Below are 17,270 nucleotides of genomic sequence, written 5' to 3'. Positions count from 1 at the left end.
AACAAGGTGCATCAGAGTAGAAAAAACAAGTGATGTGAGAGGATATGGACTGGAACAGAGAAGCTCAACCACCTTGCCACCGTGGTGGCATCCTTTGTGGGAAGCATGAAGGAAGAATAATTTAGGAGAGAGAATCGTGGGACAACTTTTACATCTTCCTAAGCACATGGCTGGAATAGGAAAAAATAAATGCAGTTTTCAGGACTTAAAAGATGGGTTACACACAGAACAGTTAGATCACAACCAAGAAATTCACACTTTACACCTCTAGAAGAGCCCATAACAACATCACCAGCAGCTAGGTATGCAACATACATTTTTTTGAAAAAGCAAATAAATACTCCTCAGTTTTAAGACATAGAGAAGCAGCACAGGAAATCTTCCAATAAGGAAAAATGGCAGGCAGCTGCCATTTATTTCAGCATCAAACAGATTTAACAAAAAAATCTGGTTTTTGTAAAAGGATAGAGTCTGTCAAAGACAATAAATAGAGATTTTAATAAGTTCTATGTGAAAAATCCATGTATGGTAATATAGGAAGCTTTATGAACACTGATTCTGATACTCACCCTAAAATTGTCAGGAGAGCTTAGATATAGTTTTTCCCTAATGTCTTCTGGAGCACCAGCACAAAGCCTGTAAAAGATATGGTAATTCCTCTCTTCTTTGCCTTGCACACAGATCCTAGATTTCTCCAGAAGGTAATGTGATACAAATCCACCAACCACCGAGTTCTAGAAGGAAGAAGTATTTTTCTGATTATCTGAATACTTTTTAGATTATTTGACACTCAGATGTTTTCAATTTACATTCATCTGATCATGGCTCACTCAAGAGACACTGCTCCAAAGAAGATTAAAATATATCTATACCTAATACATATTAAGCTTAGAAAAGAAACCGTTGCCTTTACCATAACATCTCCCCCCAGCTCATGCATTGTGTATGCACACATTCCTCTTAAAAGAAGGGTCTGCTTTACCCCAACAAGCAGAAATCCTTGGTAGAATTCCAATAGTTCCTGCAAACCGCATTGCTACAGCCAGCCTTACACTTTTTGGACAGCAGTAAGTGCCATTACTGTGCTATTACAACCTTCTCTAGTTGCATTTCACCGAGACTCTTGCAAAGGAGAAGGAAGGCTTAAAATTAAAGACTACATTCTTGGACAACATCTTAGGCAGACTAATTATGAACAATCATTTTATTTTGAACACTTGTCCTTCTTTTCTGAGATGGAAGTCTGATACAGATTTCAAAAGCCTTTTGTTATCTGGCCTATGATAAAATTCCCTGTGCCTAGACAAATCTTAATAGCAAGGAAATTCCTGAGCTTATGGCCATTACAGCAACTAAAAAGGACTTATTGGCTGACAAATTTGACTATGGTTATGCAGGCATTCACTCATTCAGGAGGCCTCAGTCAGTACTTATATTCCTTTGAAAAATCAGACCTAATAAGGTCACCATGAAGTGAAATCTTGTGAAGTATGAAGTCTTGTAAAAAAGGAGCTCAAGTAAACAGGCTGATCTTGCACCGGAAAGCTGAAACAAGCTTTTAAGCAGTTTCTGAAGATACTCTGAGTGCTATTTATTTTAATTAATTAATTAATCTGAAACCACCATGAAAGTGTTGACAGATTAAGTTGACAGGTCATGAATGCATCATTCCAAGCAGAAATTTGGGTCCCTTCCATAAATTTATTAATCTGAACTGGACCACCAGATGAAGTCCCTCTACCTTTAAAGGAATTTAGTTATTTACTATCCAAACTATTAACCAGAGATTTGAAGTTTAGTTACAAAACCAAGTGATGAAAACTTAGGAAAAGATGACAAGCTCAAGACCAGATGATGAGCTTCAATTCTACAGGAAGGAACTGCCAGAATTTATTTCTTTAACACCTCAATTAGAAAGATGAGGACACACATACATAATCTCTACAGGGATTGTTGACAAAAGTCTTCAACTTGGACAAGCCGGAGAGCCATACAGTCATCCTTAATTGTGGAATGTGTGCATACATACACTAGCCCAACAAAACTACACCCAAACAAAGAAAAATTTTCCTAAGCAACACAGTGAGTAGTACATCTGACAAAAAACAATTCCATTACTTCTGTTACATACATAATATACATGGGAGGTCCCAAATCTTCACACAAATACATAAAAACATCGATAATTCATTTAAGTATTAAAGCATTAAAATACATTTAGATCTGTTTATATCTAACACGCAACTCACATTTATTTGTGCATTAAAAGAATGCATAAATACTTAACAGCAAGTATTTATTCGCTTTTCTGCAATGAAGGGACAATTTTTATTCTTTTGTGGATGGAAGCAATTTTCCTACTGATTTAACCCACCATTTTCTACTAGTGACACAGTACTGTATGGCTTTGGTTTTCCTTTCAAGGTGACAGTATACAAATCATATCTGTGGTGCAGGACAGTAGCTATTTGGTGCAAGATAGATAAGTCTATTCAGCATACTTCCAGTCTAGCATTACCATTTTATGGAACAAAAGAAAAAAAAAACCCACAACACATCACTGGTTATCTGGATCAAAATTACAGTACCTTTTCATTGAAATGAATTTCTACAAATTTCCCAAAACGACTGCTGTTGTTGTTGCGAACAGTCTTTGCATTTCCAAAGGCTTCTAATAGGGGATTTGCTGTTTAAAAAAAATAAAAATTTTTAAGTGTTAAAATTTTATCAATAATCTACCAAACAGAAAGAGAGAACAAATACATATTAATTATTTAGTGAACTTACTGGGAATAAGGTTTGAAAATTAAAGGAAAAATATTACTTATTACGAATAATCAGTTTCACAAATTGTACTGGATATACTGTGGTGGAACGTACAATGAAGTCCTTAAATACCACATAACATTGCAAAGTATGTGAATCCACAGTATAAGAAATTCAGAAACAAATACTGAAAATTATTCAGTGATGTTCTTCTACAGCAAGTAGGTAAAAAATTGATACATAAACTGTATGAGACAACACACAATTTGACACCTCCCAATGAGTTGTTATTCATAACATCTAAACTATCCACTTATCCCACAGACAAAAGTGCCACTTAAATGTCATGCGTGCAACATGTTAGATTGATTAGGAAATTAAAAAAAAAAAACTATTAGAAGACTGTGTTGATTTAAAAAACAACTTTAAAATGCCCTTTCAAGTTAGGTCATTTAGTTGATTAAGTGATTTTATTTTCTTACTGGGTGCAGTTCTCAAGCGCCTTAAAGCCCATACAGAAAGAGTGGCAGCATTCTAAAGCGCGCGCGCGCATGTGTGTGTGTGTCTCTACACATCATGAACAGTTTAAGCAGTGTGAAAATGCTTAGTAGTTATGAAACTCAAAGCCTCTGAAAGACTGCATTTACTAGCTGTGATGATCAAATAAAACCAATTTACTGAATCATGCCAACAATAAACCATTGAATAAATCTGCAAGATTTTTTAAGGCTTTTACCTAAAAAAAACATGCATTGGGAACTAAGTGAGCAGAAACTCAGACTCAAAACTCCACTGACAACCATCTACAAATCTGCTCCTACAAAAATTAAAGAACGAAGGAATAACTACAATGGTTGGATAAATTATGGATGACAGTACGCCATTTAGTAGGACAACATCAGCATTAACTTTTTGTTTTGGCTAGGTTTTCATTTTTTCAATACTTAAAACTTATGAAAATGCCAATCTGACTTTCAAAACTGACTTAAGAGATCTTTGATAACTATTCAGGTATTTTACATAATATTAACAGTTTTGAAGAAAAGGTTATAAATAAAAATAAACTGCAAGAGGTCTTTCAGATAGGTTAAAGGTTCCTCCTATGCTGTAAGCATGCTCATTAAAATTGTGCCTTAAAAACTTCAAAATTCATGCATCAGATTCTGTTTTAGATTAAAACACCCAAACTCAGAAGAATACCTACAAGTACCAATTAATTTTATAGAATACTGTGTCAGGCATTATCCAACTCTTGGCCGCATTCTGAGTTCCTTCAGCACACAGTGGATTTCACTAAGGAACTGGTTAAAGCAAACCTACTGCAACAAGAGATTAAAGCCTGCAGTAGTTCTCTTGAATAATCCAGTGGCTCAAATTTGAAAACAGAAAATTCAAAGCAAATGTAAAAATTGTTGGTTCAAGAAAAAGACAGAGAGCAATGAGATTCCAAAATAAATCTACTATATGCTATAGAAGACTAAAACTGACATATCAAGCATTATTAGATTGGCTGAGGGTTGGTTTTTTTTGAGATATTTGTATTTTCGCAGAAAGTTATTTTCTGTTCAGTTAGGAAGTGCATACAACATTAAAGAGGCTCAACTGGATGATCAACACAGTCTCTTCTGCCCTTACTTGGGAGGCTTTTATAAAGACAGACACAATGCAAGTGTTAATCCGAATTATGTGCCTCCTGACAAAAAAAAGACATAATAGAAATATGACCCAGAACCATAATTTAGAAGAACTTCCCTGCTTTAGCTGACCTTGAGAACTTTATGGTGAGGAGGAGGAATTACTCTTTCCTGGTACTAACAGACAGTAATGAGAACGTAATCTTGTCCTTGCAGATTTCATACAGCTTAAAATCCAATCCTGGGTACACACGTGTGTGAAGTTCAACTCAAACGCACACTTAAACATTTTCTAGATCAAGGACTACATGACACCACACTAAATAAAAATAAAGTGTATCACAAATAAAAAAATACATTTTCAGAATTTAGGATCGAGGTAAACTATCAGTAAATGATGCCCTAGGAAGTCTGATAGTATTTCCAGCCTAGCTTTTATTTAGCTACTGTTGATTGACAATTCAAATTTGGAAAAAAAAAAAAAACATTGGAAACTTTAATTCAATTAAAGAAAATGTAGTACCTTCTACAATTCTATCATCAATATCTTGGCCAGTACCATAGGATTCTGTCAAATACCTGTAAAGTGAGATGAAAATATCAATATCTTTCATGTGTCAGGTTACCTCAATTCAACAGGATTTAGCCTGTCTGTGCACCATACTTCCTAACCATTTACTAAAGGGAAAGCCTATTGATTACAATTTCCAAATACCTATATCTTTTAAAATAAATGCAGTTTGACTCTTCTTTTTTGTTAAAACAAAAATACTCTTGCAGACGTCACTTTTTTTCCAATACTTCAAGACAAGTTAGAAATTTCTTCTAAATATGCATATGGAAATTACGCTTTTATACAAATATAATGAAACAATTACTGTACTATCTGTATCTATTAATAATCTTAGTCAACGCATAAGGTTTCATATGCATTCCCTGAATTAAAGACTGTTGCCATGCATACAGCTTTTGCATTCATAACAGTGTTGTTAAAAACCCCACACGGAGGTGATGAGATAGAAAATTGCAGGTGCATAATCAAGGTAAGATTCAGTTTAGCAACCGAAGAAAGAATTTTTTTAAGAATCCACAATGTACTTGCTCCCAAATTGCAGCTTCCCCCCACACACACACACACAGGGCACACTTTCTGGAAATTCACAAGTAAATGTGGGACGAGTTAAAAACAGTTCCCAAAAATGGGATCTTCCCCCCCCAAAAAAATCTAGGAGCACTAACAGAGCTATATTAGTATATTTTGCTTTCTGATCACACAAGGGCAAAACCTTCCTGCTTTTGAAACTCAGTAAAGTTTTGTACACGGACTCTATGGGGGCGGGTGGTGGAGAGGAGCAGCAGCAACGATATTTGCCTGCTGTGTAATCAGAGCTGCCTTTGCCGAGAAGCAGAATAACCTCCTTTGATAGCATTCCTCAGGAGATGTTCTACCAGTGCCTGGCATCTTTTTTTACTTTTAGCAGGATCAAAGTCAGGATGTCCCCTGCAAAAATCATTACCAACACCTTGCATTAATTGTAGGGGCAGAAAAGAGCAGTATGAAGAACAGCCAGCCATGACAATTCTTCATGGGATGTGGAAGAGAATACCGCTACTGTACACACATACTAGAGAATACATGATGTCAGGGAAAAGGGAATTGAAGATTTATACTGGGAAACAAGGACAATGGGGGGAAGGGACTGTACTCACATTGCCTGCACTGTGCTTCCCTAGATAATCAGGCCACCTATGATATAGGTGAATGTAATGGAGCAGTGCTTTCCAATTACAGTGTTCCAGAGTGATATAAAGCAGTTAAAGCATAAAGCAAACATTGTCAAAGACATTAAAATCATGTAAGAGGAAGCAAGGCTGACATATATCAGCAATATGGCCTCCATATAGTTTAATATGCTTGATTTAGTATCCGTCGTACATAAACATCAATAAATAAATAAATCCCACTAAGCAATCTTATTCAGTAAATTAGGGTAAAGTATATTACAGAATGTCTCCAGTGATCTCAAAACCAAGAGTTAAAAGCCCTGGATGCTTAAGCAAGCTAAAGAAACAAAGACAGGGAAAACACAGAAATGCACATTTATGGCAAAACCAACAGTGTTTGCAAGATAAAAGTTAAAATGCCTAGTTACGTTTTTATCTACCACAATACCAGATGTGCAATACCAAAATGACTGTATCATAAACCATAACTACTACGTGATGTCACTACAACCAAGTTAGGGTTTCTGTGAATATGATAACATACAGAAGTGGCTACATGTCAGCATTTAAGTTTAACCCTATGAATTTCTTGTATTAAAGTATTTGCAGAAGTATCTTACTGCACTGTGTCTTAAGCCTACTGATTACTTTACAATTTGCTCTGTCTGTACATCAACCAAACTCATAAACACAAGAGATTCACTGGGTAACTTCCATCCAAAAGCACAAACCTCAAAACAAATTTAGTGTTTTCTGTCTTGCCAGCTCCTGATTCTCCAGAGACTATGATGGACTGACTCATCTTGAGCACTTTCATGTCACGGAATGCTTTATCAGCTTAAAAAAAAAAAAAGAGTAAGTTAAACATGACAAAAATTAATATTCAGGAGTGTTGCAAGCATAAAGTTAAGCTAAGATACAAAAATTAAAATGTAACATTTTCAGGAATAAAAAAGTAAATCTTTACAATTGAGTGCATTACAAATTATTACAGTCTGTTTCCCTTTAAATTATATTATAGTTGCTGACCCTCAAACACTGACATGTAAGAGCTTAAAGTCTTTGAAAACAAAGACCTACTCACCTATATCCAAGACAAAATAAAACAAACACAACCACAAAAGCAAATCTTTTGAATTAAATATATTTACAAAATTGTATCCAATCTTACTTTAATGTGTCTTTTAAAGGGATACTTCTAGTTGCTCTTTGTAACAAATAACATCTGAGACCAGGAAACTGGGAAGAACGCAGGTAATTTTCTTGTTATGCAACAGGTGCTAAAACCCCAGCTATTTATACTTTTGATTACAAAACAAAAATGCAACACTGTGAGAAGGCTTTTAACAAGTCAAATGTTGATTTGCAGTTTCCAATTTTTTTTTCTTAAACAAAGTGACTGAAATCAAGTTTGTCGTGTTAATAACATTTAGATGCATTGCCTACAACACAAGCACACAAAAAGAAACAGTGTATGTGCTCTGGCAACATAATAAAAGGCAACGGAAATCACTACAGCGAAAGGCAGTGCCAATCATAATTATGTCATTCTTCACTTCTAAAATCTTCATTTTTTAAAAAATTTTTTTTAATGGTTGTAAATTATATTTAAACCACTTATACATAAAACACTGGAGCTACAGAATAATCATAAAAGGGTTACCAGGGTTGCTAATTTCCAATTTCTTCACAATGCATATTAAGGATGAGAAGATTTGCAATTTTAGCAATCAGTGTTTCTATTTTATATCAAAGTAAATTAATTACTGTGACACGTGGCAACTTATAGATAACGGCAAAGTATTTATGTTTATTTTGTAAAATACAGGCTTAATACATACCAATAGCAAAAACATGTGGTGGCAATGTTCCAAGTGATCTACCCTGGTACTTTTTAATAGTATCTGAAGAATAAAACTTAGGTATATCAAAATATGGATTCACTGCAATAAGAATGTTGGCTACATAGGTCTGTGAAGAAAACAACAGCAAACTATTAGCTAGTATCCAACCAAGTGGTTAACAGCAATTTTCTATTACTGTTGAAGACCATAGCCTAAGTATAACAATTACAGTTCTCTCCAGCTAATGCAGACATAAGAACAGATACATTTTCAGAGTTCCTCTAATTACCTTCTCAGGACTTCTACAAAAAAAGCACTTCTCGGGAGAATTTCCTAACCACTGAGCTGTGGAGTATGTTCTGAATTTGACCTTCCTCCCAATCTCCTTTTAAATTACTTCCTATTGTCTGAGTTACTGGATCAAGGATAGGACACCACAACCTCCTCCTCAAAAGTGAATAAACTAAGCTCCTGGCTAGCATAATGCACTCTCCTCCAGTGAAGAGGATAATTTTTCAATATCTAATGGAAGCAACTCAGCAGGAAGGACTGACAGGATCCTGCCTGGGAACGCACTCAAGCCAGGCAATAAAAGCATTCAGCTGAGAAAAATTAGCTATGGCTGCTTCCACAGTGAGAAATACAGAATGCAAATGTTCTCTAATACAGAAGGAATTCAAAAGGATCTCAAATCAAGACTGCTTTTTACATTTTCATAGGCTAAGATAAGTTTTTAAAGGCTTTTGAAAAAAAAACTTTCCTATCTTGGCCAGATTACATACACGGAAGAACAGGAGTCTGAATCACAGAAAAAAGCAGATTTGCAGGAAAAGGTCTGAAGAAAATCAGAGAAACCTTCAGCTTGAATAACTTAATTTGATTTGTTACTGAGCATATCCCTAGACAACTGAAATATGGACACTATCGTAATACGTTAATAGAAGGCTGGATCACACACAATATATGAATTGTCTTAGAGGTTTCTATTTTCAGCACTTGTTTCACTGAAGGAAAAGATATGCACAGAGTTCTTGGAGAGCTGCAAGTACGAACATTAGTTTTCCTTTTAGCAACGAGATAAACACTGTTAACCAGTATTAAACAAAAAGAAGAAAAACCTGTCTATTCAAACTGTATCTTAAAGTTACAAGGGAAAAGTAGTTAAAATATAAATTGAACCTTGGTTTGTTTTGGTTTTTTAGTTTTGTTTTGGTTTTATTTATTTATTTATTTTCCTCCAGAAAATACACCTGCTTAAGACAACATATTAAGTGTATTTGTTTACAATGAAGAAAGGCTTTATGAACCTAAATACTCATAATCAGATCAGTTTTAGAATTTTAATTCCTTGGGGTTTTCTTTGGTTGTTTTTTTAATTATTATTTTTCCAGAACAGCATTCAAATGGCCATTTTTATTTATTTATTTTAAAGCCAGTGCTTGATCTTGAGCCACATAGAATTTATACCTATGTAAAGTTAACTGCAACAAAGGAAAACAACTATATTTTTATATTTATATAGAAGGCTTTAACTAATTCAATTCATTTTACAACAGTACACTAACACAAAAGTTGATTATTTTAACACAGACACTTAGAAAATATGTAGAACTGTTTTGTATTATCACTAGCCAGCTTTCTATTGGAAAAAAATAAAAAGAAAGAGAACTGTTATCTTCTGTTTCACAGCTGTCAGTGTCCAGGCAGATGGCAAGGACAAAATGTAATTTAGTCAGAATTCATTAAGTACAATTAGGCAATTTGATAGCAATATAAAAGATTAAGATGGACATCTGAGCTAGGAGGTGTCAAAGACGGCACCTGTTTGCTTCGTTCAAAAATAATGAAGACTGAAAACCATCTTTGACAACAGCTACTCTACTGGTGAAGTTACCTGCAGGAACAGACCTTTGTGATACAACGCTGTGCTATGGTTGCACATGAAGTCACGTAGAGAAAAATCTATTGCCCTGCATGGTAAAAATTTGCTAACATTAATGTGATTTATGGGATTCAGATCTCAAACAAGGTATAATGTAAAAAAACAAAAAGGCCTAAAACCTTCTAGCCTTCCAACATTAGCATTTCGGTTTAATTTCTGTTATAGGAAAAACAGAACTGGGAACACTTGGGTTTTTTGATCTTTTTGAAAGGACATCTATCATTAGTCTGGTTGTCATGACACGTAATACTTACGTAAATTCTGTCCTTACTGTACCGAACTTTGATATTGTGAAGGAGAGTGGCCTCATTTAAATACATAAGGGAACCTGCAAGTAAAAGACAAGCAGATACCATTAAGAGCTCAGGACTACCTTCATGCACAGCTGAAAAACTAAATTTTAGGATTAAGGAGAATATTGCCTTGAGGCAGAACTGCTGACTCTATATACACTTTAAAAACCACAGACCTGCTCTTTACTGTACAACTAGAGTTACAGAAAGTTGCTGAACAAAAGACTCCAGGAGTCTCACCACAGGTCCTGCTCAGCATAAGCTTCCTTCTACCAGCCTTTCAGACCAACACAGTGCATTTCCTTCCACGCCGGCCCAAAACGGAGAAACTGGTGCCTTCCAAAATCCCTACCACCAACTGTTTCCTTCCTTCCAGCTCCCCTCCCCATTCTCGGCCACAGTGCCCCCAGGGTAATGCCACCTAACTGACATTTAGAATAACTGCTGGCTCCTGGTGATTTTTAGATGTTTATATTCACTGATTCAATTGGGAAATGCTGTCTAGAGGCAGCAGCAGGCACCACTGCAACACCAGGCACCAACGCAACCTTTTGTCTTTCAACTCTGAATTTTCTTCCTACGAGGCCTCCTCAAGGAAACTGTTGGGGGGCGGGCGGAAATGTTAACAAAACACCACCTGGCTTTATTTTTCTCCTTATCTCGTTAATATAAAATAACCAAACCAACTCTACTAAAATGTTACAAGGCAGCAGCGCAAGGCAGCGAGCGGGCTCCCACAGAAAGCTTCAGACCATACGGGTTCACATTCTGGCAAAGCTGCTCCTTGTTTTCAGCTATAAAGCACTGGGAAGAATTAGCAGCCTTAATTGCAGAGGTCATTACTAGTTCCCATTGTAACAATATTAAAAATATTATCCCTAACCAACTGAGGGCACTACTCATCACACAGACTCGTTTTCAAATATGCTCAATCCACTTTTTCTCGCCGCTTACAATTCAAGCGCACAAGACTATTTTGTCTAGTTACAACTGACTGACTACCATGCTGGTAAACCTAACAGCCTTAGCCCCACTTAAAAAGTTGTATACATCTGACTACTGTTGATGGAGTAAGTGCTGTGCCTGTAGGAGTAACTGCTACCCCGCACCTCACACGAGGGCCACATGTGTACCTCTCATCTATAATGACCGAAGTTGTTTCTCAAGTTGGACCAAGTTGGACCAATGCCCTTTCTCGAGGGCTCCAGCAGAGAAAAATGTATTCCAACTTATTTACGCAAATGTGCAAGAAGGGCTGCCAGTTCTTATGAACTGCAGTCAACCTGCCCAGCCACCTCGCCCTGCCTGAAGCTCAGTAAGCAGCTCTTAAAATCTCCTTCAATGGTCCTCCTGCTGAACCAAAAGATATTGGCAAAGGACGATGGGAACTTCTCGAGAGCATTTCTGTTTCTGTTTTCAATCTTTTACCCTTCCTCCCACAGCGGACCGAGGACTGGCTGTGGCTCTGCCTCCTACCACCTACACCAGATGGGCCTGAAGCAAAGGCAGGTTCAGCAGCGATGTGCAGCCTCCCTCTGCGTAGCTCCACTGAGTAGCAGCCCTTCCTTCCCTTACGTGACTGAATATAGCTTTGCTTCACATGGCTGGACTCATTCACGCTTCTCGAAGGACCCTGCAGCTTCTGGGTTGTTTAGAAGAAACCATCTTCCTCCGCAAAATCCCTCTGCATTGGCAGAGGCACACAAGGCACGCTTCAGCTTGACACTAAGCGAAATCTCCATTTGGGTCATAACAGCCCTGAAATCGGGCCTGTGCATGATACCTTCATGCAGCAGCCTCGATCACCATGGCCCTTCCCCTGTCACCCCATCAGACCTACATCCCCACTGACCACGCAGCGCCCGGCGCTGCACAGGACTGCTCCTTCTCTCCTCCCCAGCCACGTTCAAGTCCCCGGGGCTGAGAAAATGGTGCTGGGACCACAAATTGCAGGCCTGCCTCCACAGACCTCTTTCCGCCTTTCCCTTTTTTAACGAGGTCATCCCAAGAGAAAGAGCCATTAAAAGGAAACGGGCCAGAAACACAAACTCCTGCTTTCTCTAATGAAAGTTAAAATCTTCTCCCCTTGAGAGAGAGAAGAGGCGGGGGGGGCAGCAGGTTAACTTTTGAAGTTTGCTGATTTTTGAAGTCATTTGGGTTCTCAGTATTGAGTTGAGAAACTACTATATAGTAATTGTCTACATACACTTAAAGAAACAATCCTCTCCCTTGTCTGTATCTTTGTAAGAACTTCTCAGGGTTTGCAGTATGTTTTAAAGGAAACAGTCATCAGTTAAGTATCCTAATAAAAACTTGATAATTATCTAAAGAACAAAGTCCCCCAGATTTCAGCGTGTCCCCGGTGCCCCCTCTACAAAAGGATTCCAGCCCTTGTTAAAGCAGTTATACCTGCAGATTCGGTACATAATGGGAGCTTGCTCCCCGAGGGAATGTCACTGCCTTCACTCAAGACATGCAAACTAAGGCTTATGTCAGCAACTTTAAAATGCACCTTCTTTAGAATAAATCCTTTAAAAGAGGCATCCATATCCAGAGGCAAAGGAAGTCACTGGAGAGAGAATTCAGAATATTCATATGGCTCATGCCTAAATATAACCAGCATACATATGTGCATTTAATAGACCATATATTTACTTATACGCACACATAGAGTTCACAGAAGTGAAATCAGGCACTAAAAGCTAGGAAATATCAATGTCAAATTTACTCACTCTGGCTCTCCTGTGCACACAATGAAGCAGGGTTTGTATGGAAAAAAAATTTATCAAGTAATTGCAAGGCTCTGCATCTGTAGAACTTTTTTTTTTTTTAAAGATTCTTATCTGATACCCTGCCCCCCTTCATTCTTTTAAAATTTTTTCACCCCAGAAATAAATTTTAAAAAATAACCTTTTTCTTGGCCATAAAAAATAAAAATTCCACATATGGTGACAACCCCACAAAAGTGAATAGGGTTGGGGGGTGGGGGGAGACAAAGAGTGAAAGAATGTGAATCACAAAAAAAAAAAAAAAAAAGGATAAGTAAATGCTTTGTCTCTGTACTGTTTGCAATATTTACTGAAACTTCACATTTAAGGAAGGGCTAGATTCTCAAAAAGATGTCTCTTGCAGCTAATGCATTTGGGATATGAAAGACTAAGAAGCAAAAAAGCAATACTTCAGCAAATTACTTCCTAGAAGGGAGTTAATCACTAGAGCATACATGGGAATGGTAAGTGTATTATTAGCCAGTTTTTCATGATTTTTTGGAATAATATTGTAAGGTGAGACTGAAAGCACTCAGTATTTTATAAAGTTTCTTCTTAAAGATCAATGTGCGCAGCACAAATGCTCTCTGACAGAGAAAGAAAATGAATCTGGGCTTGACACATCCTAGGGATAAACCTCAACTAGTGAACAAAAAGTGAGAAGAGGCTAAAGTCTCAAAATAATGTTTGATACAGAAAGGATTACTGGACAAAGCGTTTTTACATCTTGTATTTTACTCAGTAAGCCAAAGACGACATTTTCTCTCATTAGAAGACTATTTTATCTTAATTGAACAGTATTTTCCTGGAGTCTCAAATTACTTCCATAATCTCATTCCAAATTCCAATTCCCTGACACTAGGACACTGAGGTGCCAGTACACCTTCAGTAAAAATCACTGTGACAAATGCACAGATTAAATGCATTTCCTTAACAGTTATCATGTGCAGAGAATACAGGTACCAGCTTTAGAAAATTTCAACCCATGTAATGTTTGCAAAAATATAAGCAACTGGAAATAAGTCTACCAGCTTGGCTCCACCTATAACGACATGGTACCATCTAAATCAGATTATAAGCCTCAGGTCTCATCTTCTTGTTCCTTATGGAGCAGCTGTAACAGCTGTATTTCCTGTCACAGGCTATAAATACTGATCCCCAAAACAGGAATTGTGGTTAAATCACCTAAACAACTTTCAAAGTCCTGGCCTCTATTTTAAATGAAGAACAATAGAAGATACTTTTGTCCACCATTTACAAAGTTAGCAGTATTTTCACTGACCAGTAAACACCATGGGAAACATTTAAAAGAATTGCCTTCATCAGATTTTCAACATAGGAGAGTCTCTGATTTGCTCACACAGAGCAACAGAAGCAAAATACTTGTTTAACAGATCTCTCAAAGCCAATGCTAGTGCTTACTCACCTTGCTTGGTACTTTCTCCACAGATCTGAATACAGTATTTGTTTCCACACACCCAACTATAAGATACTTAAAATAAAAGCCCTGCAGATCAACACTGAAGTTTATTACACAAGTTCACCTAAAAACTCCTTCTCCAGCAGGACTCCTGTATCCGATTCACTATAACTTACTTCCTTTTCCAGTGGCGCCGATGGGTTCAGATCCCCATCTCCAGTTTTAGGAAGGTTATCTTACAATTTATTTTCAATTACCTGTACTTCCACAGGAATGCTATCTGAGAAATGGCTACATGCAGGAAAATGCTGTACAATACAGCTTGCTGATAAAGTAACTAATTTTTTTGCTGCACTATGTAAGATACAGTTAACCACCATAATGCTGAATACAGTTAATCCTGATGCAGCTAGGTGATATCTGATATATACCTGAAGTCAAGTAACAGCTGTATGTGGGAATAATGTAACTATGACTTCCTCTGAAGTGTTCAACTGAAAACTAAAAAACACAATAAATTATATTTAAAATGGGCTTACTTTAAGAAGTTTAAAGGACTAGTAGAGGTCATACATAAACTCAAGGAAAGAAGCTAAACATAGACTACAAGGAAGAAACAGCAAGCTTGTAAGGAAACAATATTCTCTTCTATACAGATTTTTTTTCAAATGCATAATTTAAATTCATAACTTACAATTATCTTCTACATCCTTTTTGCTGTCCTCTTCCGCAGGAAACACCTGATTGATAGCAGCCTGGAAAGTCTGTTAGATTAAAAACATTGTCAGAATTCCATAAAAATAGAAATATAGTTCAAAGATGTCTGATGCAATGATATAAGTGAGTGCACTGTAATTGTGCATGGTTTAAAATGAAATTGCCAGCTTTATACTTCAGCATTGGAAATTTTACTGAGTTACTAGATGCAGATAGGAGCTGCTGCATTTACATTACTACACTACAATATAAAAATACAGTCATTGCAATACATATTTTTATTGCAATAAAATTTGATGCACATTTCCAAAATTTCATGTAATATTGTAGTATTGTGTAATATAAAAAATAAGGATTAAAAAAAGTACTGCAAAGGGAACAGCATTGCAAAGCACACACAACTTCCTCAGTTTTGCAGAGAAGCATAAAGAATGAAAATCAAATTATTAGTTCAGTCAAAGAACTGTGCTGTCATTACCACGTGCTGTTTTAAAACATTCCTACTTAAAATATACATGTTCAATACATAATATCCTCTGTATCCCCAAATACCGTAGTTCTGATTGTTGCTTCGGTTTGGTTTTTTTTCGTCAGTAAATCAATACTCAAGTAAAACAAGACCTTCCTTCAACCCTTGTATTCCAGTTAGACAAAACAGCCATTTATCAAGTGTTCATGTCCAACTGGAAAAATTCGTAACAAGAGCAACTTTGTCTCTTCTTTATTCTCCAAAAATCATAATTTGTATTGCTGTAAAAAGGAAGGAAAAACTTCCTAGGACAGACACATTACAGCATCAACACAAAAATACCTATTGTAAGAGGTAGGCTTTTAATTCTACTTTTTTGTTTACTGTAGTAATAGCTTGTTTGAGCTACCTACGAATGAACAAAAACCCAATTAAACACGATAGCCACCATGTTGCTGCAGGCACAGTCTCCTTTTCCCTACGGAAATGGAGACAAGCCTAGTCTAATATTTGAAAAGGCAACCAACTGGATCTAAAGAATGACCTCAGTAAACAAACATGTTTGCTTGTATAACATTGTACTCGGCAAGATAGTTCCACGAGAAACATCTCTCACACAAGCTTAGGAGAAATACAGCAACTGACTCCATCTTTCCTTCAGTACAACAGACACAATATGTGAGCTCTTGTAGATTACACCATCATGAACGGCCACAAACTCCAACTCCCTTTGAAGTGGGAAGGGTTAAAAATGTCTCAGAGCAGAACTAAGTTGCTGCCAGTTGGAAAACAGTAAGTCTACGACATCCCTTCCCTACAAAGTTATCATAAATTTGTAGTCATAATAAATTATACTTTGTCATCCCCTTATCAGGATCTAATGCAAAAAAATATGCACAAGAAGCTTTCTGAAGGAAACGGAGCTGCTTGATGACGTTGGAACGTCTGAACGTCCATCAGACCAACCTCCACAAAATATCCTTTATCAGAGCTTGGCAGAGCCCTGGAGGACATGACTGTCTTTACCTACCTCAGAAAGTTGCCAGTTGCTATTCAGAGTTTTAGCAGGGCAGAGGTTCCCTCTCCCTTTCCTCTCACAACATTGCGGTTAGAACATATTATCCTAATAATTTTCTCTGCAAGTTTGTCAACAATAAAGGCATATCTCATTGGCTAAAGATGTATTTGAACACAATAGTTTCCAAAGTAATCAGTTCACTGTGCACGAAACAGCGGAAAAGTTTAAAAAGAGCATCACTGGCTTCACAAAAATCTAACGTTACTCTTGTTCTTGTCTGCCGATGTGTAACCCAAGTTTAACCACTAACAAAGACAGAAATTTTTTTCACAGGAAAGAATGAACATGATAACCAGCTATTCTGTAAGACTCTTCACAAATCTCTGAACTTTAACATTTCATGGATCTAAAGCCAACCATACCAGATCTATCCCAGAAGAGGAAGGAAGAGCTTTTTCAATGTCCTCACCACTCAGCCTTCTGATCCCGGATAAATTTCAATTAAAAACAATAATGAAAATTCATGCTATATTATGTATTTCATTTTTTTCACTCAATGTGAATTGTGAATTCATTTCTAGAATATTTCAGAAGTGATAAAACAAATAAGCAATAGGAAAAAGACTTATCTGAAAGCTGATGTTTTTCTGCAGGACTTTTTTAGATCAGAACAA

General features: G+C 36.7%; 1 protein-coding gene across 6 annotated transcripts in view; it reads right to left on the bottom strand.

Moving 5' to 3' along the window:
- MYO6 (myosin VI) overlaps window positions 1–17,270 on the bottom strand; it is a gene marked incomplete at its 3' end in the record, with an annotated part of 80,179 nt that overhangs the window by 58,585 nt on the left and 4,324 nt on the right. For 5 of the 6 annotated variants that reach the window (XM_081998314.1, XM_081998315.1, XM_081998316.1 and 2 more), the window contains exons 2-8: window positions 15,087–15,156; window positions 10,166–10,239; window positions 7,967–8,096; window positions 6,857–6,962; window positions 4,924–4,979; window positions 2,589–2,686; window positions 570–734 (exon numbers count right to left, since the gene is read on the bottom strand). In XM_081998314.1, the coding sequence (XP_081854440.1) occupies window positions 570–734; window positions 2,589–2,686; window positions 4,924–4,979; window positions 6,857–6,962; window positions 7,967–8,096; window positions 10,166–10,239; window positions 15,087–15,156 (699 nt within the window). The remainder of the gene's footprint in view (window positions 1–569; window positions 735–2,588; window positions 2,687–4,923; window positions 4,980–6,856; window positions 6,963–7,966; window positions 8,097–10,165; window positions 10,240–15,086; window positions 15,157–17,270) is intronic. The other variant, XM_081998317.1, reaches the window with a different exon arrangement.

This window comes from Phaethon aethereus, assembly GCF_964289735.1.
Source record: "Phaethon aethereus genome assembly, chromosome: 3".
In the NCBI taxonomy this organism is placed as follows: Eukaryota; Metazoa; Chordata; class Aves; order Phaethontiformes; family Phaethontidae; genus Phaethon; species Phaethon aethereus.
Note: the sequence above shows the minus strand (reverse complement) of the source record. Positions and strands in the feature narration are given on the sequence as shown.